Source organism: Camelus ferus, chromosome 12 (assembly GCF_009834535.1).
Source record: "Camelus ferus isolate YT-003-E chromosome 12, BCGSAC_Cfer_1.0, whole genome shotgun sequence".
NCBI classification, from domain to species: domain Eukaryota; kingdom Metazoa; phylum Chordata; class Mammalia; order Artiodactyla; family Camelidae; genus Camelus; species Camelus ferus.
Genome location: NC_045707.1, coordinates 63,339,145 through 63,363,203, shown reverse-complemented (window position 1 = coordinate 63,363,203; position 24,059 = coordinate 63,339,145). Strand labels below are relative to the sequence as shown.

The following is a 24,059-nucleotide window of genomic DNA, read 5'->3' as shown; positions in this document are numbered from 1 at the left end:
AAGAAAGAGTAAGGAAGAAATAGTCTACCTTGAATATGTAAGTTTTCCAGCCTGTAGGGAAGGGCGTCCCTCCAACTCCTCAGGCTCATCCTCCAACCCACCGGCAATGATCATCACCTTTGCGTGTCCTTTACATCCTTTTGGATTGTCCATGGTGGCTGGGTTCCTCCCGAGATTTTCAAAGACGCATGCAATCCTCCTTCTTGCCACTAGAGAGTGGATGCTCTCTCCACCAGACAGAATTTTGCTACGTAGAATTTGAGGGACTATAAAGAGGCAAAACACTCATTGCCCTTGCCAGTTTTTTGGACAATACACAATGAGTCACAAACAGGCACAGCTGGATGGCGGTGGTGGGGCTGTGAGGGTAGAGTCAGGTTGGCACGATCTTACTGGGTGGGGCTGCATTGGGATAAAGGGGGCCAGGCTCCCCATTCCTGCCCTCCCTGCCCCCAGGTGTGCCTTCTCCTGTCTCTGCTAAGCGAGCGGCCCCGGGGTTTAAGGAGCTCTGGCACTAGTTGTACAGGGACAGGGGTGAATTGATTCCTCCTTGTGCAGACCTTTGTGGATTTGCAGGGAGAAGTTTTAGTTTAATTATTCGAATCTCTCCCCATGATTACACAAGTCAAAAAAAAATTAGAGGATGGAAAAAGAATGAAGTTTTAAAATTACTGCTGTCGGTTACTCTATAACTCTTTTAACAATAGGATCGAGCCACTTTTGATTGTGTTGCTGGATTGAAAATTGTGTGTGCGCGCAGTGTGTTCAAGGACTCTGGAACCAGATTGCTTTGGTTTTTGTCATGACACTGCCACTTGCTGATCTTGGCCAAGTTTCCTAGTTGTTCTGTGTCTGACATCCTTATCTGGAAACTAGGGTTAATGATCTCCTATCTCATAGGGTTAATTGTGAGGATTACGTGCGTTAAGTAATAAAGCACTTCGAACAGTGTCTGACAACTGGTCAGCACATCTGTGGGTATGAAATATGATTGCAGGCAGGATTACACGGCTGGACATCTACTGTTTGAGCTGGAATCAGGTTGTTTAGGCTCAATGTTGGGTTTCCCCTTACTAGCAAGACAGGGGGAAATGGTCACTGTGGACATTCCTTCCACTACTGTTTGTTTTGTCCCCTGAGCAGAGTTCAGAAGACGGGGAGAGGGAGAGGCAGAGCCCTTCCACAGTGAAGAAGAGAGAAGGGAAACCCCACACTTGGTCCAGACACTGTGAGATGGAGAGGGTTGAGGGGGGCGGGAAGAGGATGTGAAACAAAAGGAACTCACAACTCTCTGCTTATGGCACTGCTGTCTATCAGCACTGAGAAAAGAAGAAATCAGTGACCCAAGGGCCGGGAAGGGGCCTTCCTTATCGCTGGAGGCCGGTACAGGAAATAGAAAAACCCAAGTCCCAAGGAAAAGGCACCTCAGTCATTAGATGCTGTTCTCAGGACTTTATACTTGAGTTCCACCTGTAGCAGAACTTTATAGAACATAACACTTTTTACAATATTAAACAAATGAATCTCAGAAACTACTTTATTTATTCTTATGAAAACCTAATATTATGGCTCAGGAAAGTAATTTTAGAGCATTCTTACTACTCTTCATCAGTGATGATCAAGTTACTCATTTTTGATAAGAGTACTTAGTGCATAAATAGGAAAACAATTATGAATATTATGCTCTGTTTTCATAACACGATTATTCACATATGCACCACTTCCTACATACATATTGCTGGCATTATTGCATTATGTTTTTAGTTTACTAGAATGGTTATTTAAAAAAATAAGACTACACGCTTGCTTATGGCACTGAATATTTAGCAGGAGCACTTCTCTTCTGAAATGGCAGAGTTTTAATGACTCATTGAGGTACATAAAAATACACAGCCTAAACAAGGACCCATTTTGGCTTAAAATGTTTTGTCATTGAGTAATAATTTGCATTTTGATGAACTACCTTAACTTTAAACGGGACATGTGTCACTTCCACGACCTTGTAGCTTTGTTTAGTTACTAAGTGATCCACTGGGTCACTTCTTTAGATCTGGAGAGTTTTTATTAGCGATCTGAAACTGCTGCAACGCTAGGCAAATTCTATTTGCAATCGCAAGTTCAGAGATCACTTTTCACCGTGCTGCACGTGTGGTCTGCGTCGATTTTTTGCCAAAACGGAAACCTCTCAAAGACTCCCTGCCAGTTGTGAGGTTCTCTTGGTTTTGGTGGATTCTGCCCTGAAATGTCATGACTCAATCTGAATACTAACAGTGACAATGCAAATGTTTGTTTCCTCTGCATATTTTAACTTTCTGGAAAGGCAAACTGAAAATAATGGAACACAAATTGTTTGTATCACATACTGTAATTTGTTGGCAATATCAACCAGTGTTTATGCATTACTTCTGCTGAATCTTACCATAATGACACAAGCAGCTTGCCTAGTGAACTTCCGCAGAAATAAGAAATCAATTCTTCAGAAGCAATGCAGAGATTTAGGCTCTCCTTCTGAGCTCAACCAAAATGTCAGATAGACAAGTTGTTAAGAAATCAAGTAATGTATTTTCGATAGAAGAGAATTAAACTACATGTATCTTATTCATATTTTTCTAGTTATGCTAAAGTGACATTCTTAGAATAACACTTTCAGGATGTCACTTTTGGAAGTGGATTTTTTTTTATGATAATAAGGGATTCATTAAAAGATAAAAAATGATTTGGTTTAAGAAAGCAGGAGAAAAACAGACAACAAAGTACTTTCCCCCCATTTCCTTCTGCCTCCTGCTGTTTAATTTTACTTCTTGCTGTATTTACATACATACATCGTATCCTTACTGTATATTAAAACATTCCTTCTTTTTAATTAATTTTTTGTGCTTTTTCCTATCTGGTGTACTGCCACCACCTCAAACTCCACCTCAAATTTACTCAGAAACCAAACTCACAATTTTCTACTCCAAATCACCTTCTCTGGAGGTCTCTGATGTTTTTAATGACAGTAAGCAGAAAAGAAGTCTCACTTCCACCAGTCGAAGGCAACCATAAAATAGATGCAGCGAAGACAAGATGGTATTTTTGAAACACAACAGACACTGTTGCCTGTTGAGGGCCCTGAGCCTGAAGCTGGCTCTCTTCGTTAGAAAGGAGAGTGTCAAGGGAGAGAGAGGTGTTAGAGATAGATGTGCAATACTGTGAGATCTGACAAAACCTGCAAGAGAGCAATGGGATGTTAACTTAATACATGAGTCAGAGTTTTTTTAAAGGCTTCTTTCCATGCTACCTGTAGCCAACTTGTTCACTACTGCATCCGTCTCTGACCCTTGGATTACTTCCTAGGCTTTAAGACTAATTCTTACACTTCTTGCTCCATAAAGCCTTCCTTCAGTTCTTTTTTTTTTTTATTGAAGTATAGTCAGTTACAATGTGTCAATTTCTGGTGAACAGCATCATGTCCCAGTCATGCATATATAGCCATATATTCGTTTTCATTAAAGGGTATTACGAGATGTTGAATATAGTTCCCTGTGTTATACAGAAGAATTTAGTTTTTTAATCTATTTTTATATATAGTGGTTAACATTTGCAAATCTCAAACTCCCAAATTTGTCCCTTCCCACCCCTTTCCCCCCATAACCATAAGATTGTTTACTACGTCTGTGAGTCTGTTTATTTTGTAGTTGAGTTTGTTAGTGTCCTCTCCTTCCTTCCTTCCTTCCTCTCTTTCTCTCTTTCTCTCTTTCTTTCCTTCTTTCCTTCTTTCTCTTTTAGATTCCGCATGTGAGTGATACCATATGATTCTTTCAGTGCTTAAGAGTGGTGGTTCCCAACTGGGTAATCTTGGCCTCGCAGGGGACAATCGCAATGTCGAGGCACTTGGATGGTTACAACTGGGCAGAGGGAGTTCTACTGGCCTCTAGTGGTAGAATCCAGGAATGCTGCTAACCTTCCTACAGTGCCCCATCATGACCCCGGACAAGGAAGAATTATCCAATCTTAAAATGTCAGTAATGTCGAGAATTCTGAATCACCAATGCTTATACTTCAAAGGGAAAAAAACAGAATCAGTAGTGCCAAAGGTGAGAAAACTTGCTACCTTGCTTTAGGGGCAGTGTACTTTCTTCAGATATTTTCCCTCGTTGTCCTGGCTTTTTGTACGATACCTGTTTAGACGTATGTTTTATTTAATCAAAATATAAACTCCTTGAGGGAAGGAAGCATATATATTTATCTTTTTCTCCATGCTACTGAACACTCAAAAATGATGACTAAAAGAAGCAAACACAGTCTAGTTTTTGTAGTAAAAAGCTATTTAGCAGTAGTGTAATTTAATATTTTAAAAACATCTCGTCAAATTCAGGGACTAGTTTATTTCCGTTCAGTTACAGGATCTCAAGCTTGGAAAAGACCCTAAATGTAATCTAGCCCAACTGCTTTTCTTTTCCAAGGGGCTTGTTTTGATTTGCTAAATATTGAATTGAAATTCAATTGCAGTCGTCCTCAGGTGCCAGACTGTGAAATTGGTATTTCCTCATTTAGACATTATCAGAATATATGCCGGCCCTCAGTGCATAGATATACACCATGTGCATGAATTCATTAAGTACATTAATTGCAGAAAAAGTCACTAGATGATCTTTATGGTTCCTTTCAACTCTGAGAATCAGTGATTTAAATTGCAAGCCTTTCTAACATATTTACTTATAACGTGAGGCAAAAAGAGACTTGAACACGACATGCTTCTTCTGCATAAATATTTGGTTTATTAATTTCTTTCTAGCCCAGAGGTATTTAGATCTTCTGCACCTAATAAATTCCCTACCCTTTAATTACTTAATACCAAAGACACCTTTGGTTTTTACTTAATGACTAAATACATTCTCATTGCAACCTCTTGGTTGAAATCTTACAGAACTTTCCCCTAGTATTATTAGTTTTTTTTTATGTATATATTTTTATTTTTTCAGGTAGATTGCAAAGGACTTAAGGACAAAATTGGTTATATCTTTTACAAAACCCTATCACGTACCTAATGTAGTGAAAATCTCACATATTTGCAGATGGTATCTATTTGTTCAAAGACTGAAATCGGAGTTCTCAGATACTTGAATATTGAAAGGGAATACTTTTTCTTATAGATTAAATTCCATAGGACCTTTCAAATAGCCTCAGTAGAGAAATATGAAACTCAGTGGACATTTTAATTAATAAGATTGAAGGTAAGATTCAGGAATATTATGTAAGGCAAAAGCACGTGAAGAGAAAGTTGTAAATGGGTGCATTTTAACTAAAAGTTACTGATATTTCATTAAGCAAAAACTATATATTAGTAGAAAACAACGAGGAAAAATATTACCAAGATGTTAGCAAATTTGGACAGAAGAACCTTTATTCCCAATAGTCAAATTAAAACATTGTTTATAAATTATGGCTAAAGATTTTATTGTTTTTGAAATACAGTTACCTTTTACTCAGACACAGAAAATGTGAATTCTAGACTCAGTTTTGCACTAATTGCCTGTGTAACTTTGGATAAATCACTTAACTCTCCCGGAACTAGTTTTTCATTTTAGCAATTTACGAGAGCTAGACAATTTGTTTCTAAGATTGCTCCCGACTTTAACCTTCTATTTTTCAGGAAGATTTATAGTTAAAACTTCTTTTCTATATATTATCTCATTTTATCATCTTGACAGTTTTGTTAAGGGAGACCCCAAAAATGTTATTATTTTCCTTCTACTAATGAAAAAATAGGCTTCGGCAGTTAAGTGATTTGCCCAAGCCTGGTATGTAGCAGCCCAGCATTGTTTTCAAGATAACTCTCAAAACCCCTCTTTCTGAGACGAAGTATACAATTAATCCTAAAAGTGTCTTTTTTTTTGCTATTTCAAAATTAAGCTTTTGGAGAGGGGAGGACATAGCTCAGTGATGGAGTGCATGCTTAGCATGCATGAGGTCCTGGGTTTGATCCCCAGTACCTCCATGAAGTAAATAAATAAGCAAAAATAAACCTAATTGCTCCCCCCCAAAAAACTAAGTTTTTAAAAAAGTAGACCCTCAGTGATACATGTAAGCTTCATAATTTTAAAAAACATTTACATTTCATGGTTTGAGCCAGGCATAGCCAGTTAAATTCCAGTACACATGTCAACCTCTATTGATTGGTAGTAACTGCCTAAAGTGCTGGGCTCAGAATGATTTTAAGGGCAAGTTTGGGCTCAGCAGAAAAGTGTGCCATGTGAGATTAACAGTGAACTCTGAGGGACGGAGAGTCGGCGGGGTGGGGGCGGGCAGCACCACTTATGGGGGAAGGAGCCTTTTAAAGAAATGACTGTAGCCCTCACTCATGTTTTACAAAGGGTCTAATATTGACTTGCCTTATCTCAGGTTTTAACTGGTATTATTAAAAAAGTTTAATTAACTTATGTCATGAATGTTTTCCCAAATAATGGCCCCCTTTTTAAGTTAAAAGAAGGTCCTTCTTAATTCAGTTTATCTCCACTCAGATTGGAGGCAAACCCCAAATATTTCCCAGAAGTTTCTTGATTAACTCCCGAAAGACGATATTGCAAAAGAGAACTGACAACTGTTTGTCTTAAAAGATGGAAATCCATAGTTAAGTGTGACAAAGAGACTAGGACAATAAGATAAATGTGGCATTTTATAATCTAACTTTGACACAGAATATAAAATAGACCCTGCTATAAATAAAATAGATAAAAAACAAATTTCTTCTGTCTAGCACAGGGAATTATATTCAACATCTTGTAGTAACCTATAATGAAAAAGAGTATGAAAACGAATACATGTATGTATATGCAAGACTGTGCCGTACTGCAGAAATTGATACATTGTAACTGGCTATATTTCTGTTTAAAAAGAAACAGCATATGATAATAGTCTAAATAATAAAATAAAATAAAATAAATTAAAATAAATAAAATAAATTAAAATAAAAGAGGGTCCTTCTTAAAGTACTTAAAGTTTGAGTGTTTTCATTGGTAACCAGTAACAGTGAAAGAACGTAGAGAGGATGCTTCTGGTTAGAGTTTTAATGAGATGCATCTTTGTGGCTTGATCTGAAAACTTGAGGGCATTAAATATTTTATAAATACACACACACACACACACACACACACATATTGACAAGCTTCTTTATTCTACAGGTATTTATTATGTTAATTTACTTTATTATATTCAAGCATAATAATGCATAATTTATTTAGTAAATATCTATTGTGAGTAGTAAAAATCGGCGGTCTCTGGATCATTCTGTGTAAATGGATGGTACAGCACTCCAGGAAGGGCTGAAGATACTGTGAGTCAGTGCTGCCGTCTATTAACTGCCTGCTGGGCGCTGTTTATCTGTTCACAGTGACAGGTGCTTTACAGCCCCCTTTTCTATTCTGCTAAGCTTTACAATGCTTTTTAAGTTAGGCTTGATTATTTCTCTGTAAGCAGCAAACATCTACACCTTAGGGAAATTTAGTAACCTTCCAAGATGGTGCGGCTAAGAAGTGTTTCGGAGCCAGAATTCAGAGCAAGTTTTGTCAGGTTTCAATGTCCATTTCCTTAACGAAACCAGGCCACGTCTTGCTGAAGTTTGAGGACACGAATGTTTCTGAGTGATGGTCTATGTATTTGATGGCAAGTTTTGGATTTTGGCTTCACTGTCTTTACTTGGTTGTACAGGTTCAGAGAGGAGAGTGAGATATGCCAAAAAGGAGGACCATGATGTCCCAGTAATTGCCAACGTGATGACAATGGGTTGTTTTTCTATAAAGTGTCATGTTTTGTCTAATACATAGAGCTCTGGGTTTAGAGAATTTAATTGAGACAAAAACTTCCCCGAAGGATATTTATTGTTGGGGAAATACATATGATTTATGCTTTCAAGCTATTCATGCACTTAAGTTTGGTTCCAAAAAAAAGTATCCTGTCATTTGGCAAACATATATTATTTCATCAGCAGAAGCTGATGTTAAAGTGTCCATAGCTTAACTCGAGCCATACATGTGATTGAGAATGCCATTTTCTTTCTTCCAGATTCCTTGGTGTTACTCAGTTTTCGCCCACACATGCCAGGAAGGCATTTCCGTGTTTTGATGAGCCCATTTACAAGGCTACTTTCAAAATCAGCATCAGACATCAAGCGACCTACTTGTCTTTATCCAATATGCCAGTGGAAACGTCCGTGTTTGAGGAAGATGGATGGGTTACGGACCACTTCTCACAGACCCCTCTCATGTCCACATACTATTTAGCCTGGGCAATTTGCAACTTCACCTACAGAGAAACTACCACCAAGAGTGGGGTTACAGTAAGTATTTCGCGCTTCGATGGTGTTTTTGGATGATGTGCACTGCTTTCTGGATTAACAGTGAATTGTTTCTATCTTTTCCACATCTTATGTCACTGAATTCTTTCTTTAATCCTTAGAAGGAAAATTATCTTCCTGGTTTTGAAGAGTCAGAGAGGAATGTCTCTTCTATACCCAGGCTTCTTGTTACTTTAACCACCTCCCCTACCCCTGCCATCCCTCCCTCTTCGTCTCCTGAGTGTCTCTGAAAAGGCTGTTGTCTCTTACGGGAAATGGCCCGTTTTTGTTTATACGCATTGGATAGAGTTGAAGCCCTCTGTGTGCACCTGTCTGATCTCCCTGCCTCATCTCCTCCCTTAGAGAGGATTACTGCCCCGAATCTGGAGGATGCCATTTCCAGGCATATTATCATTCAGTTATTAAGTATGTATCAGTCTATTTACAATACATTTCATGCTTTAAAATTACATATAAGTGGTTTTATAGTATAGGTACCATTCTGCAACTTATTTTTATTTCATTTCATTTTATTTTTTTGCTTCAAGTTATGGTTTGGGGGTTTATCTGAATAGAATCGTTGAATGAATACATCAAAATTGGTCACCCTCCTGTAGATGAACATTTAAATTTTTCTGATTTTCAATGATGAACAACAATGCTCAGTGAACTTTTTTTGTGCAGAAGTTCTTCTGCCAATGTGCTAGAATTTCTGTAAGGTGCAAAGCCTCTTTTAGCCCACAGCACCCAAGTGTAGAGAAATCTGTGCTCAGAGAAGGGCGATATATAGGCAGCCTAGAGAATTCACTCTCTGTATTAAATTTATACCAAGAATCAGTTGGATTCTTTATGACGATTCTTTGTGACACCATGGTGTTCGAGGCACTTTTTACTTGCTACTGTATTGCGTTAGTCAGGCTAAGTCAGGCCATGCTGACTTAACAACTTCCTCCTCATTTCAATGGCTTATAGAATACATGTGCATTTATTCTAGTTTTCATATCAGCTGTAAAGCAAGGTATTATAATTTCATCTTTCCTGATGAATAAAGTAAATTTAGATTTCAAGAGATTAAGTAACTTTACCAGAGTCAGAAAGTAAGCAAGTGTTAGCACTGCAGGACTGACTTCTATTGGTCTGATCCCAAATTTGGGACTCCTCATCCTCATTAGACTCCCTGTGCCTTAGGAGTCGTGTTTCACTGTTTCATCTCGGTGTCTGTGTGAGAATTCAGGTACTGACTCTCTCCAACAGTGGCCGTCGTATTCAGTGCCGCTCAACCATAACAGAAGAAGTGAATAAACATCTGTATTTTTCTTCTGTAGGAAGTTCATAGCTCTATAATAACGTAAATTTTGAATAATGTATTTGGCTAAGTAAAATTTTCTCACTGTTACTTTCAATTGAAGTCACCGAAGAACCTATTTAAAAAATAAAATCTGCCTGCATACAAAATTAATGCCACTATTAAAGAACTGTGTATGGTGAGTGAATCCACATAATCATTAAAATAATACCCTAAATGCTGGCTCTAGGAGGCTAGGAGGAAGACATTTTTTTGCTCTTTAGGACTTATTTGCTAGGTTGAGTCCCTCTGATGTTTGTTGATGTCTCCTATGGGTACCTTCAAGGCTGCACATGTTGGACCATACACAGAAAAGGAACACTAAGACATCTTTCCTTTAACATCTTTAAAAGTTGATGACTGACTCGCTGTGGGTTCATTAGCAGCATAGGGTACATTGGAAATGTTTCTCCCTAGTATGTTTTCTTTAAAGCATCTTAAAAGTGTTCTCAGCTCTGCACAGTTATGCTTGTTGCTAAGTGATCCTTATTTAAAACCAGACACACTAATTATTTAGATGTGACTCTTATTAGAATTAAGAATTCCAGTAATTAGTAAACATTTTAAAATTCCTACTTAATAATTTTTATGTGGGAAAGATAAAAACATGCTACCAGAGAACGTCAGAAGGTCAACTGAAATAAAATTTTTGTTGTATGATCTAAAAATCCTAAGAATAGTAAAAAGGAAAACAAAACTGCTATTGGGAGCCCTTGTTTATACTGTGGAACTAAAGTTTAAAGCCTGGTTCTCTTTTTTTGTCACCCCTTGGAAATCTAATCTATTTGCTTTTTATTGCCGTTCCTCTTTGTTCCTGGGAACACGTGGGAGTGACAATTCTGAACTTTTAGCAGCTGGAAGAAGTGGAAGTTTAGCTTTAGATTCTGAGGTGTGGGATGGTCATATGAAGTCCAGGTGGTCATGTTGGGTCAGAAGCTAAAGCAGTTTCCTTTGGGATATGAGAGAAAATCTTGAGTAGCATCTTAATAATGCACAGCTGGATGGAGGCAATGCCTCAAGTGTGCATATTTGAAGCATCATTATTTGCTTATCAAGTTATGCGTACTTTTCAAGGCACCATTCTGAGTAATTAGGAAGACTAAAAAAAAGTCTAAGATCCCTCCAGTATAGCAATCGCAGGGCCGCCTTCAGATGGACTCCGAGCCTGTAAATGTGTTTTGTTTACTCATCCCTAAAAATGGCTTAACATTTTCCTAATTAGTTGTCAACATTTAGAAATTGAGAAACTGCACATAGCATTATTTATTTCTGGCTTCTCTTGAAAAATTGGAAACTCTTGGGACACCAGGCTCACATTTCTACTTGGCTATATTTGTTCATTTATTCCTTCAACAGGTATTTACTGACTGAGTGTCAGGTATTGTTCTAGGCTCTGGTGATATAGCAGTGGACAAAGCAGATCAGATTCCTGCTCTCAGTAAACTTATATTTTAATGAGGAGAGTGACATTAAACAAATAAATATATGAAATGTCAGGTGGTGATGGCTATGAAGATGTGTGTGTTGGAGCTGGATGATGTGGACCATTTACATTCACTTCCCAGTGTAACCTAACCCAGGCCACTTCTGTTCTTTTGACCTAGTCCACTTCACCACTGTATACACCTGCTTTCATTCTGAAGGCATTTGGGTTTTCAGCCCTTGTCCAGGGATATAATTCAAGAGGGTAGCCAAGGAATGTGCATCAGAAAAGCAATGAATTCACTAATGGTGAATGAGTGATGCTAGCGTTCACTCCTTGTCAAATGAAAGTTGTAGAAAATAAGTTTAAGACAGTTTAGAAGAGGAAGCAGTTGCTAAGGGTTGGACTCTAGGGATGTGCTTCATGGAGGAGATAGGATTTAAAGTGGTCCTGAATGATGGTTTGGTCTTAGAGAAGCAGATGATGTGGGCATATAATCCTTGGTGGGGGAATGTTAGTAAGAAAAGATAAGAGATAAGGGTTTCTGGGAGATAGTGTAACATTATAAACGAGTTTAGAATCAGAAAGGTCCGTTTTAGAATGTTTGCTCTGCTTCTTGGTGATCTTGGTTCATTACTTAAACTCTTCATCCTGGTTTTCTTGTTTGGAAACAGAAAGTATGAATTCTTCCATGACAGTATTGTTCTGGTTACTATCATGGCCAAAGGAACTACCACAGAGTTTAGTGGTGTAAAACAAGCCTTTTATTACATTCAAAGTTTCAGCGGGCCAGGAATGTGAAAAGGCCCGATGGAGACTCTGTCTTTGCTCAGTGGTGTCAGGGACCTCAGCTGGGGAGACTTGATACTGAGCTTGACTTGACAGCTGTAGGTCAGAACCACCTGGACCATCTTCCCTAATGTTTCTGCTGATTGTTCTGTCAGTCTTCTGGGATGTCAAATGGGCCTGCTAACTATAGCATCTACATGCAGCCTTCTCATGTTGTCTGGGCTTGCTCAAAGCAGAAGTGGCCTCAAGGTGGTTAGATTTCTTACTTGGCAGTTCAGCGCTCCAAAGATGAGTGTCTTAAAAGAACTAGGTGGAAGCTGTATGACCTTTGGTGACTTACCCTCAGAAGTCACACAACATCACTTCTATATAATAGTTACAACTGAGTCACTAAGGATGACCCTGACTTTCTAGAAGAGGGCATAGATCTTGATGGGGAGTGTCCAGGAACTGGTGGACTTGTTTTAAAATCAATTCAGTCTTCTCTCTGGCCACAAATTACTCACACTCATTCCATGTACAAAATACAGTCACCAGTAGGTGTCATTTCATTTTAGCATTAGGCTGAAGTTTGAGATTCAGGATCTCATTATCTAATTTAGGTCCAGATGCAGGCAAGACTTCTTGGGTTTGGTTTCCTGGGCATGGTTCCTCTTGCTCTGCAGATCTGCTGACTAAAGAGATATATTATCTATTCTCTTTCCCCCATAACAGACAATGGCGAGATGGGACTATGATTACTGCAGTAGGCTTTTCCATTCAAGAATGAAGAAAATGGGAGGATACAGCCGTCACTGGCCCATAGCAGTTCTGAAATTCAAGCGGGCACATATTGGCCATTCCTTAATTATGGCTCAGTGATGCTCCCTGAGGGGTGTTCTTCCTGGCACTTGGTCACACCCTTTGGGCTCTTAGTTTTTCTTTCAGAGGCATCATTTCTTTTCCAGTTAAAAAGTAGTTTGTAGTCTGCAATTAAATAGCCTTCTCAGCTTGCTTCCTACCAGTAAAAAGTTCGGGATCCAAAAGCCTGCTTTTCTTTCGTATTGGTTCTGTTGCTTTAAGTCTGAACAGGTTATAATTATGTAAAAAACTATTGGCTTTTTATGTATCAAGTTATATTCATTTCATTAGGCAAAGCTATGCATACAGGTCTCTTTAAGAAGAACCTTTGTCTACCTTGAGGCTTTGCAAAATAATGCCCATAACATTTTTAGATGCTCTATTATTTAACAGAGAGGGTTTTTGAGGCCCACCCTTAAGATCCTTAGAAAACCTTTTGTATTTTGGAAGAGGTCTCTGGGGCATCGCATTAAGAGTGTCTGAAGCCTTAACAGTTTCTAAAGTCATATCCCTTGGCTTCATCTTTAGATCTCTGTGCTCCTGACAGTGACCTGCATTTTTTTCCCCAAGGTTGTTTCTTACTTTGAGAATCTTTTGCCATATGGAGAAGCTAGGAAGGAGAAAGAGTTTTAATTTCAAGCTCAGCAAGTCCTGGTTCTTCTCTATTTCTTCTAAACTTTGCTTGGATACTGGACAGTATGTTCTTCAGCTTATCTCTGCTATCTTGCATTTTTCTTGGCCAGTGAGAAGCAGCCAGTTGGCACTGATAGTATTCTGCCTGGAAATCCTCTTAGCTAGAAAACATAGCTCAATAGTTGTATTTCTTATTTTCCATGGTCCTGCAGGCAACAGTGTTGCTAAACTTTCTTCCACTAAATAACAAAGGTCCCCTTTCCTTCAGCTTCTGATACCATTTACCTTAATATCCTTTAAGCCATCCCCAACAGCTTCCTCAACAGCCATGAAGCTTTTGCTAAAGGAACCCCTCAGGGATCTTCCAAGCTTTTATCAACAGTCCAGTCCCAACGCCAGTGTCACATGTTTTAAGGCTTTTGTTAGGACAGTGCCCTACTTCCAGGTTCCAAGTGGTATTGCTGAATGAGAAACCACTCTAAAATGTAACAATAAAAAAAATTTTTTTTTTTTAATGCCCAGTGGATTCTGTGGGTCAGGAGTATGGACAGCACAGAGCAGGGAGTGACTCATTGCTGCTCTTCAGTGTCTCAGCTGGGAAGGCTTGACGGCTAGGAGTGACTTGACCGCTGGGTACCAGAATCATCTGGAGAGGCCTTTACTAACTGTCTTTCCTTGGTGTTGGCTGTTGTCTGGGCTCTCAGTTGAGGCTTTTCTGGGGAACATTTATGAGTGGTCTCCCCTTGTGGCCTGAGCTTCCTTGCAGCATGGCGGCCTAATGTTTTCAGACTTGTTACTGGTGATTCAGACCTCCAAAGCTGAGGGTACCAAGAGAGTGACACTGCCTGTTAATTCCATTATAAATAGTTACGTAGTTTGTGTTAGTCACATCTTTTTATTTTTTCTTTTCCTTTTAGCAAGGCAGAGGCTGTATTACCCTTCCTGACCTAGCCTAGGAAGTTGAACAGTCACTGTTGGTGCATTCTGTTACTTACAAACTTAGGTTGGTCTAGATTCTAGCAGAGGGGACATAGTATCAAAGGATTTGAGGACTCGTGTGAAAACCACCACAGTTGTTACAAGTATTATGGGGATTACAGAATCACAAGCATGGTGCCTGACCCATTGTACTCAGTCTGATGATGACAATTACATTGATGACATATTCAGAAGTCAGAGAGAGAAGAAGGGGTATGTAAGTTTGAGAGGTAGATGGAAACTGGATTGTGAAAGGGCTCGATGCCTGGCTAAATTTTAAAATTATTACTCAGTTAACAATAAGAGCCACTGGAAATTTAAGAACTGGAAGCATGATATGTATAATTTTTATAATCTGCCTAAGAAAAACATGCAAAATGTGTGGACATGAGAAGATTGGAAACAGGGGTCCATTTCCCCCTGGACTAGAAACCCTAAGAAACTCTGCAATAGAGTAGTTGTAATTAAAATGGATAAGACAGTATATTTATGAAAGATATTTTAAAGAATTGGTAGGACTTGGGGAGGGACAAAAGATAAGAAAATGTAAACACTGGGGAGACAGAAGAGCAAGAATGACTTTAAGGTTTAAGGTAAAAGCAGCTCTGTGATTTCTGTCTTCTAGCTTCACTATGTATTCTGAATTGCCTATCACAGCCAGTGAGAGTTCTGATTTTTGTTGGCCAGTCTGCTGGTGCACCGCCTACAATGCTTGAGTGATCTGTTCCTCCTATTATAACTGGTTATACAGAATTTCATTAGTCAGCACTTTTTAAATTACCAAGTTACACAAACTCAATTTGAGCTTAAGCAAAAAGGGAAATGTACAAGAAAAATGTTGGCGTGTCTCAAAGAATCCCACGTCAGGGATGGACCTGAAGCTTGGAGCGCTGCGAGAAATTAGGGAATTCCATTTTAGGTCCTCATCAGTGCTTCGTCTGCTTTGCTTCACTCTCTCGCTGTGGGCAGACTTCCTCTGATCTTTGATTCACAAGGTGGAATATTGCTGCCAAAAGTTCCCAGGTTTTGCCTATTGCCAAGCAGGCCCCAAGAATGAAACTGACCTTGATGAATTTCCAAACTCATAGGGAGTGTATTGATTTTCCTTGTTTGAGTCATGTGACTGTCTCTGGTCACTGTGTCTAGACAATGCACATCATAGGGACACGACATCTTTTGCTTCACCTTGTGGATGAGAGTGTGTGTTGCAAAGAAGAGGAGTTTCTAGAGAAGAGATGCTGAGCAAAAAACAGCTACCAGTACTCCAGACATAGTTTTCAGATTTATTGTGTGGCCTGACTACAGTAGGAAAGTTACACGAAATTTACAGTGGTGGTATATGTGCACATGGGCATATGTACACCCAGGAAAGTATACACATATGTGTATGTGATCATATTTCTGATGCTGGGGTTCTACTGATAGTATTGTGTGTACACACTTAAAGCATGTGATTATTCTGTGTAGTTTCCCACTGAAAATAAAATTTAGGTCTCATGTTCACGGAAGTAGGGGAGTGTAGGTTAATGTACTCCAAGCATAATCCCAGTTTTTTAAAAAAACTGTTAATAATAGGAGCCCTTCTGTCATTAAACATTCTGTTTAGATTGCATTACAAATACCGTAATGGCCCATAGAGAAAGAAAAAGAAATAGTGACAAAAGAGTTGGATTCCAATCTATTTAGGAATATAAATGGAGGCTTCTTGACTATGCCAAGAGGAGATAGCCATCCTCCTCCTCCCTTCTCTTAGAAGACTTTGTGCGCTCATCTCTCATAGTCATTATCTCTCTGGTTATAGGCCTTTCTTGCTGTCCTCTTTGCTCCCCCGGAATGTGAACTCTTTGAAGTCAGGCACTATATTGCACTCATTTTGTAAGATCAGCAGTTCCTATCGTTTACAGAAAATGGGAGGTACTCGGTGAAAGTTCCACAGGACAGCTAAACAAGTGAGTTCTCTTCAGAGAAGCCACAGATGTCAGGAGTTTCCAAAACCTTTTGGGTAGGTTAATATATAGGGCGTGAAAAGTCATGAGAAGTAATTTTGACCAATATTGAAATATAAATCACGGATGTTGCAATACAGATACCACTTTTTAGGCACTTTGTTGGAAGATATAGGTGAAAAGTATTGTTAAAGAGAGGTGAGTACTGAGAGGTAAAATTTCCTGCCAAACAGGAAACTGAATTCAGTGCAGAGACCAGGCTCTGGAGGATCTAGTCCAGGGGAGGAGAAATGGGGTGCTTCTTACAACCTGAAAGACCAGGGATTGTCTCTGTCCTCTGTTGGGAAAGGGAAGTCCCCAAGTGCTACTGATTGGCTGGTGACAGCTGGGCTTGTCGGCTCAGTGGGTCTGGGCTGGCTGCCACGTGGGTGCCTGTTTTGGAATTTTGGTGCCCGACTCATCTCTACTGCATGAGAGGGATGGCTGAGCCAGGCTTGGGTCATCTGGTCAGGTCTGTACTCTTGTCAGCAGGCTGTGTGGCCATGTCAGTAGTTTATTAGAGTCAAGGAGTTTGAGGAACTAAAAAGAAAGCAATACAATTGATGAACTTCCTCAAATTTCATTAGTGTGGTAGGAAGAGAGCCAATAGGTTCTGTTAACGAGTGAGTGGAGTGTGAAGAAATGGATGGGGTGATTGTAGACTAGGCCTTTAAGAGCACTGGTTAAGGGAAAGGATGAGAAAACATGTGTTTGAAGAGCCTTGTGCAAGTGATGTTCAGATAGAGAAGCGATAGATAGAGATAGAAGAGAGCGAAAACATTGCCAGAAAGTAGCCAAAGGTTTACTAGCTGTTTGGTAGCTTGTCTTTGTAGGGGAAATATCCAACACTCCTTGGTACCTCTCTGCAAGTTTTAAGAACCCAGGGAATGGGAAGAGAGAAAGCAGATGTGGGAGATTCAACCTGGGAGGCTGACAGACACATGGCAAGCAATCAGGAGGGTACAACACCTGGGGTGACGTTGAAACCGTTGTTGAAATGATAGGCTGTGGTTTCCAGAGAGCTGGAGAGGCAAGAGAACTCATAACGGGAGTGACAGTCATGGAAGATAGATTGGGATGGAGAATAGACGTCACCATGGGCCTAAGAAGTCGGAGTAGAGTGATGAGGCAGGGGAGGTGGAGCGATGGTCTGTCAGAGAAAGGCGGTTTCAGGTTTCAGGGTGAGTTGCAGGAATTTTAGTTGTGGTTTCATTGCAATTTTAACTGCAGTTTAATTGAGTTGGAGGAATGTTATTGCAAAGTTGGACGGATGAAGGGGAATGAAGACCGAAAGGTGGAGATGAGCTGGGATAAAATAACAGTGAGGCCCTATTGGAACACACATCAAACACACTGAGGGGAAATCCTTAAGGACGTTGGTAAGAAAGGTGTAAGTCAGGCTTCAGACTTCTGAAATGTGAGTACCACTTGGAGGCCTAGACGGGGGAAAGGATTAGTGAGCTCCATTAACTCCGGAAGAGGAGAGTTTTTTTCATGAATGTGTAGGAACTGTGATGTAAAAGCAGCAGTGGGAGAGCCAGGAAGGTGCTCATCCCTCTCTCGGGCTCTGAGGGTGGATGACAGAAGACTTAAATAGAGATGAAAGTGTGGGCAGAAACAGCAGGAGGCAGGAGTCTGTGTAAAGGGTACGAGCCATTTGTAGTAAGGGTTACGGACCCAGAGGATGACATGGTGGCCTGGAGGGACATGTTAACGACAGAAGAGGGAGAGGACTGAGTAGGCAGAATTTAGTTAACGGAGGAGCTTAGAGAACTGTCCAGCTCCAAGGTTTCCACTGGGATGTTGGTGTAATAGAGTGTGTCTCAGCGACTCTCCATCCCATGGTGGCTGGCCTGGGCTGATGGTGGATTAAGTGATCAATGGTCATGGGTTTTGTTGCATAATCCACAATTTATCAACTGCCCTGAGGTTGAAGCATCTACATGTTGGAGAAGCTACATATTGAAGAGGAGAAGAGGAAGAGGGCTAAGGAAAAACAAACCTATAAAATGGAACAGTTTGGTCAATGTGGAGTATTCATGGTTGTAGTATGTTTAAACTTGATGATGTCTGTGATGGATTGCGTGGTACGTAGCCAGGTCCATTCCCTCTTGGTAGAGAGGAAGGAGATGTTTCCGGCTGTGATCCTCCTTCCCTCATTCTTCCTGCTAAAATTTTGGGTGGTCGCAGTGGAGACCACCAGTTCATATGCCTCTTAGATATGGTCCGGCGTATCTAGAACAACATAATAGCATGTAATCTGATAATCTTAAGAGCTTCCTTTTCCTTTCTTTGCTGTGTCCTTCCCTTATGACTTCAGATTGATTATTGCTTTTTTTTGATCTTCCTTTTTCTTTTTACTTCTAGTTCTTTAGGACTTTTACTTTAAAGAACTGTTTTGCCCAAGCCTTTAAAATCTAAGGGAGGTGAGTATTTTGTAAGATTGAGAAGGAAAGTGGTGTGAGATGAGGTTGGAGATTTATGCGGGGGCCAGATCAGGTTTGTATCTCACGTTAAGAAGTTTTGATTTTATCCTCTAAGCAGAGGCAAGCATGGAAGAGTTCGCACTTGGGAGGGCTTCAGGGCACGTCAGGAGCTTTCTGCAGAAGCATTGGGATCATATGAAATGTCTTATCTCCTTTGCCAAAGACTCTCAGTTTCTTTTGTCCATTATTTACCTGACCAGAATCTGTTTTCCTGTTTGATTAAAGCTGTCGTGATGGTCCAGCTCAGCTTTCCTGAAGATCAAGGAAGAGGCATTAAGCAGTTAAGTGGCAAACAAGTGGAGAGTCTTAGATTACAGCTGACATGAGAAAAAATAACCAAACTTTTATATCTGATCTCGGACACAGAATGCGCTTAAGTCCAGAGAAAAATCTCTGGGTCACCATGATAACAAACGGTGGAACAAAATCATGTTCTAAAGGTTGGACATTACTGAGGTTCAAATGATGCTTATAGGATTTGATGTCAAATTTCAGAAGGACCAGCTAGGGTATTTGATTGAGATATGTTAATATTTCTGGAGATGGGAAACAAAGAGGAAAATTCTTTGCTAAAGAATCGAATACTATTCCTGGAAGACCTTTGTGTCCAGTTAGATACATAAGCTGAATACTCAGAGTGGAAGAAGACATCAGAAGTACTAATGGTACTCTCAGTCTTTAGCCACTGCCACCTACTAATGTTTCTTGACTTCCATTTCAGACCAGATGGCAGGAAGGAAACTTGCTGGGTCTGTGAGATGTTGCTGTTTTGATTAGGTTTAATTTGGGGAGGAGCTGGTAAATACCTAAAACCAAACACTGTCCAGATGTACTGTTCACATAGTGCTGGAAATTAATTTCTTGTCATTCCTTAAGACCATAGGAAACCATTTTTATCCATTCACAAATAGTAGCCAAAAATGTGTGGCAACTGTGTTCAGTAATAAACCGAGATCATTTGAAAATTCTGGCATAATTAAGGTGAGAACAGACTGAGCAGAATTCATAAGTCCACAAAAATATAGGACTTTGAGTGACAGGGAAAGGAAAAATTCTAAACTTTTTGTGATTAATCTTAATCAGCAGGCTGATAGAGACCGAATGTCTCCTCTGGGTTTAGCACTATGTTAAATACTGCATGGAAACCAATGAGTAAGGTATAGATTTTGTTTCCAAGGGGGTTAGGAGCCAGTTGCTGAGACAAGATAAACACATTGTCACATACTGGATGGTACAAGGTACTGTTTTACAAAGGAGTGGTCTGTTAGATGTCAAAGAAGAACAGAGAAGGAAATCAACGTGAATAGATATTGAAAAGTATTGGATCTTGAGGGATGGGTGGAAATGGGTGGATGAAAGGCAAATTGGAGAGCCTTCTCTGTGAAATGAAGGAAGTGTCTAAGGGAGGGATGACCATGGGGTTTTCTTCAGAGTGGGAAGGTTAATATATCAGTTAGTCAGTTGCAAATATCTGAAAGCAACTCAGGAAAACCTAAGCAGAAGAGAAAATCAATGGTGGGATCCTGGCCAAGTCACAGAAATGAAGGATTAAATAATTATGTCTTGGGAAGAAGAGCCTTGAGGATCCAGACAGAAGTCACCAATTAACGATCTTGGGGCACTGTCATCAGAATGTTTTAGCCGGAGGGAGTTGAGGGGGGAGAGAGAGCGAGAGAGAGAGAGAAAGAAATGTGTTTTGCCTGAACAGAGTGCCCATCTCCAGGGATGATGCAGATTAGATGGTTCTGGGATTCCTCCCCAGGGGCAGATGGAATCTGGGGAGGGGTAATTTCTCAAAGGAAAACAGGATGACATGATCAAGAAAGGGAAGACGTATATCCTATCAGCAAACATCAGCTAAATACAGATGTCATTTGTTGAGGATTTACTAGCCGCTGGGCACTGTTCTTTTTAATACTTTGTTTAATGTTTGCAGGCAAGAGCTGTTATCCCCATTTTCTAGATGAGGAACACGAGGCACTGAGGGAGTGAATGCCTGGCTTGCCCGTGGTTCCGTGGCTCACAGTGGCAGAGCCAACACTCACACCCGGGGAGCTGAGGCCCTGAGCTTGAATTCAGAGAGTCTGGGTCCCAAGGAAGACGAAAGGTGGAGTTGCAGAAAGGGAAAGTAAGCAGCTGGAGAGGGGTCAGAAAGACAAGTCTGGATGGAAATGGAAAGACGTCAGGTCCCCAGAGGATAAGGGAATGACACGATGATAAAAGTAAGGGTTTAAGAAATATGAATCTTGAAGAAGTATGCCAAATCATTCAGAAGGGAAGGAAGCCTGGAGTTTTGAAAGCCCACCAGAAGGTCATGATTGATCGTTCATAATGGAGATTTGGATCTGGTAAAGGCAAATACGCCAGCTGTTCATTTATCTTTCTCTCATGGCGATGAAACTTTGTTTTAAACATAACTCCATGAAATTCTGTGCTTCAATTACTGAACTGAGATTTTAAGAATATTAGTATAACAAGGAAGAATTATCGTAGTCCCAGAGCTTAACTGTTCTCCCAGGCAGTTTTAGGTTTTGTTTCCTCCATGAAGCTTGCCCTTCTTTGAACTATAATAGCCCTTTAATTATAACTCTCTTTAGATCATTGTCCTAATTTATTATGTTGTTTTCTGCACGTTTTTTTTTTTAACTTATGAGGTTGCAAGATCTGTGAGGGTAAGAACTATTGCCAGTGAAAAACACACTCATATACAGTATTATACTATAGTGATGCACACGTGTACATTATACATACGTATGTATATATCCTGGGGAGCTCTCAGAAATGGTATATGTAGCATATATTGTATACATTATGGTATTTATAGCACATTTCCTTGTCCATTGCAGTCAGTCAGTAAATTTTCAAGGCATGGATATAGGAAGATGCACTTGAAGGAAAAATCAATAGACCTTGATAAGTGCGTTGATTTGGGTGACAAAGGAATAAAAGTGCATCACACAAAACCTGAGAGTTTCAGATTGCTTGCCTGAGAGGTCGGTTCTTTACGACGATGTCTTTACATCTGGTGGTTTCTCTCTTTGCTTTCTTATCCCTCCTCTCTTCCTGTCGCTCCCTCTTCTCCGTAGAGTTCTAGGTTCCGGTGGTGGGTTGGCCAGAGTGAGGGATTTCATGTTCTTGCTTCCGCTGTAACTTAATACTGCACCCACCTGTCATGCCAGTGAACGAAAATGAAGAAATACGGAGTTCTTTTCTTTTTTTAATATGGTACATTTATTATATGTGTCTCTCTGATGAAACGTAAACCTTTTAAATGGCAAGTCAGGCTGAAAGTTAGTCTATCTCCACACAAGCCTAGAATTCAGGCAGACGTGTCTCTCAGCATTTCAGAGGGGAAAAAAGCAACCATTTGAAACAGGAACCCTTTTCCTGAATGGATCAGTGTTCTAATTTTTTTTTCTCAGTAATTTGTTGGACAATGGGAAACTCCATCAGAAGAGCCTCGTAGAAGTGTCATAGATGCTCACGGTGGGGACAGTTCATTCCTTTCCCTTCCCTTAGGGAGAGGCATCGTGAATGGCGAGTGAGTGGAGTAGCCCTGTGTGAAAAAATCAACCGAGCGTGGAAAGATTCTCTCACACTATGTGTGTTTTCCTGGAAGTCGTAGAGGAGTCAAGCACAGGCTGGGCAAAGAAGGAGCACGGGAATAGCATTGGTATTTGGCAGATCGGGGTTGGATTTTGGATTCCACCCCTCACTAGGAACAGGTGTCTTAGCTAGAGCCTTAGTCTCTGGTGTAGCATGGGGATAACAACACATACCTTGTGATGCAGTTGAGATACGTAAGAGACCATGGGAGTGGCTTGTCCATCCCAGTGCCAGACACATGAGAACACTCAGCGCATGGCAGCTGTACAGACAGGGCTGAGTTTGTGTCCCGCTAGTGAGCAGGCTAGGTGGGCCAGGTAGGAGACGGAGCACAGAAGGGTAAAATGGGAGCCTTTGTGGCAGCAGCTTAAAAAAGAGAGTTTTCAAAGGCCAAGGAGGTGTGTTCAGAGGGGAAGACAGGAAACGCTGCTATTTTATCTTGACATCCCAGCATAATGCCACTGTGAAAAGTGTTGCAAAAATTTGTAGTGTTTATGCTTCCTGTGATTACCAGCGTTGTGCAGGTGACTTATAAGCTCGTTATTGGAGGAAGTAAGAAGGTGTGTGAGGGATGTTCCTCTGTGGTTCTGCCATATGTGGGAAGATGGAATCTTCTTAGATTTATAGAAGAATTGCTCCCAGGAAGAAACAAACCAGGGAGAGAAAGGTGTTTAAATCCATGGAGATTCTATTATCCATGTTCTTGTGTTAACAAAGTTATTTCCTACTAGTTATCAGGCTGTGATTTAAGATGGGATGGAGGAAAAGGACATAGAGGTTGAAGGATGATGATGAAAAAGAGATTTTTTTTCTGCAGTATTGGAGTCTCCTAAGAGCCTTCATTCATTCATTCATTGCATTATTTTATTTATTATTTAATTTTAAAATGACATTATTTTATTAAACATTTGTTACATGTCAGGTACTGTTCTCAGAACTTTGCATGGATTATCTCATTGAATCTTGGTAACAGTTCTATCAGGAAATTTCTACCGCAGTATTGTTTATATTCTACAGATGGGAAAACAGAGTCTCTGAGAGATGGCATAGCCTGCCCGTCGTAACCCAGGATTAAGTGCTGGGCAGGAGCGGGGGCTCAGCTGGTCTTATCTTGGAGCCCGTGCTCCCCACTGCGCCACTGCACGACCTTACAGGTGTTAAGATGCGATGTCTTCAGGGCAGACACAGGGATGTGCACAAGCATGGTCTCTCTCTTCACAGACCTTATTTTCTCGCTAGATGTGAGATGCTTCTCAGAGAACGTGTCCTGGGGCATTCTAACCACAGGTCTAGAGGGGAAGGGGTCCCTTCCACACCCTTTGGAACAGTTGCTCAACCTTGGCACTGTGGAGTTTTGTTTTTGTCTTTTTTTTTTTAAGTTTTTAAAATTTTATTTTATTTGCTTATTTAATTTTGTTGGGGGGAGGTAATTAGGCTTATTTATTTATTTTTATTGGAGGTACTGGGGATTGAACTCAGGACCTCGTGCCTGCTAGGCGGGCACTCTACCCCTGAGCTGTACCCTCCCCCAGCACCGTGGACTTTGGATTGGATAACATTTGTCGCAGAGGTCTGTCCTGTGCACTGTAGGGTGTTTAGCTGCATGCCTGGACTCTCCGCACTCGCTGCCAGGAGCCCCTGCAATCATGACAACCACAGA

At 40.4% G+C, this 24,059-nt stretch overlaps 1 protein-coding gene across 1 annotated transcript in view; it reads left to right on the top strand.

The window, feature by feature from the left end:
* TRHDE (thyrotropin releasing hormone degrading enzyme) overlaps positions 1–24,059 on the top strand; it is a 331,593-nt gene that overhangs the window by 5,403 nt on the left and 302,131 nt on the right. Inside the window, exon 2 of the mRNA XM_006191101.3 lies at positions 8,044–8,317. Coding sequence (XP_006191163.3) covers positions 8,044–8,317 — 274 coding nt within the window. The remainder of the gene's footprint in view (positions 1–8,043; positions 8,318–24,059) is intronic.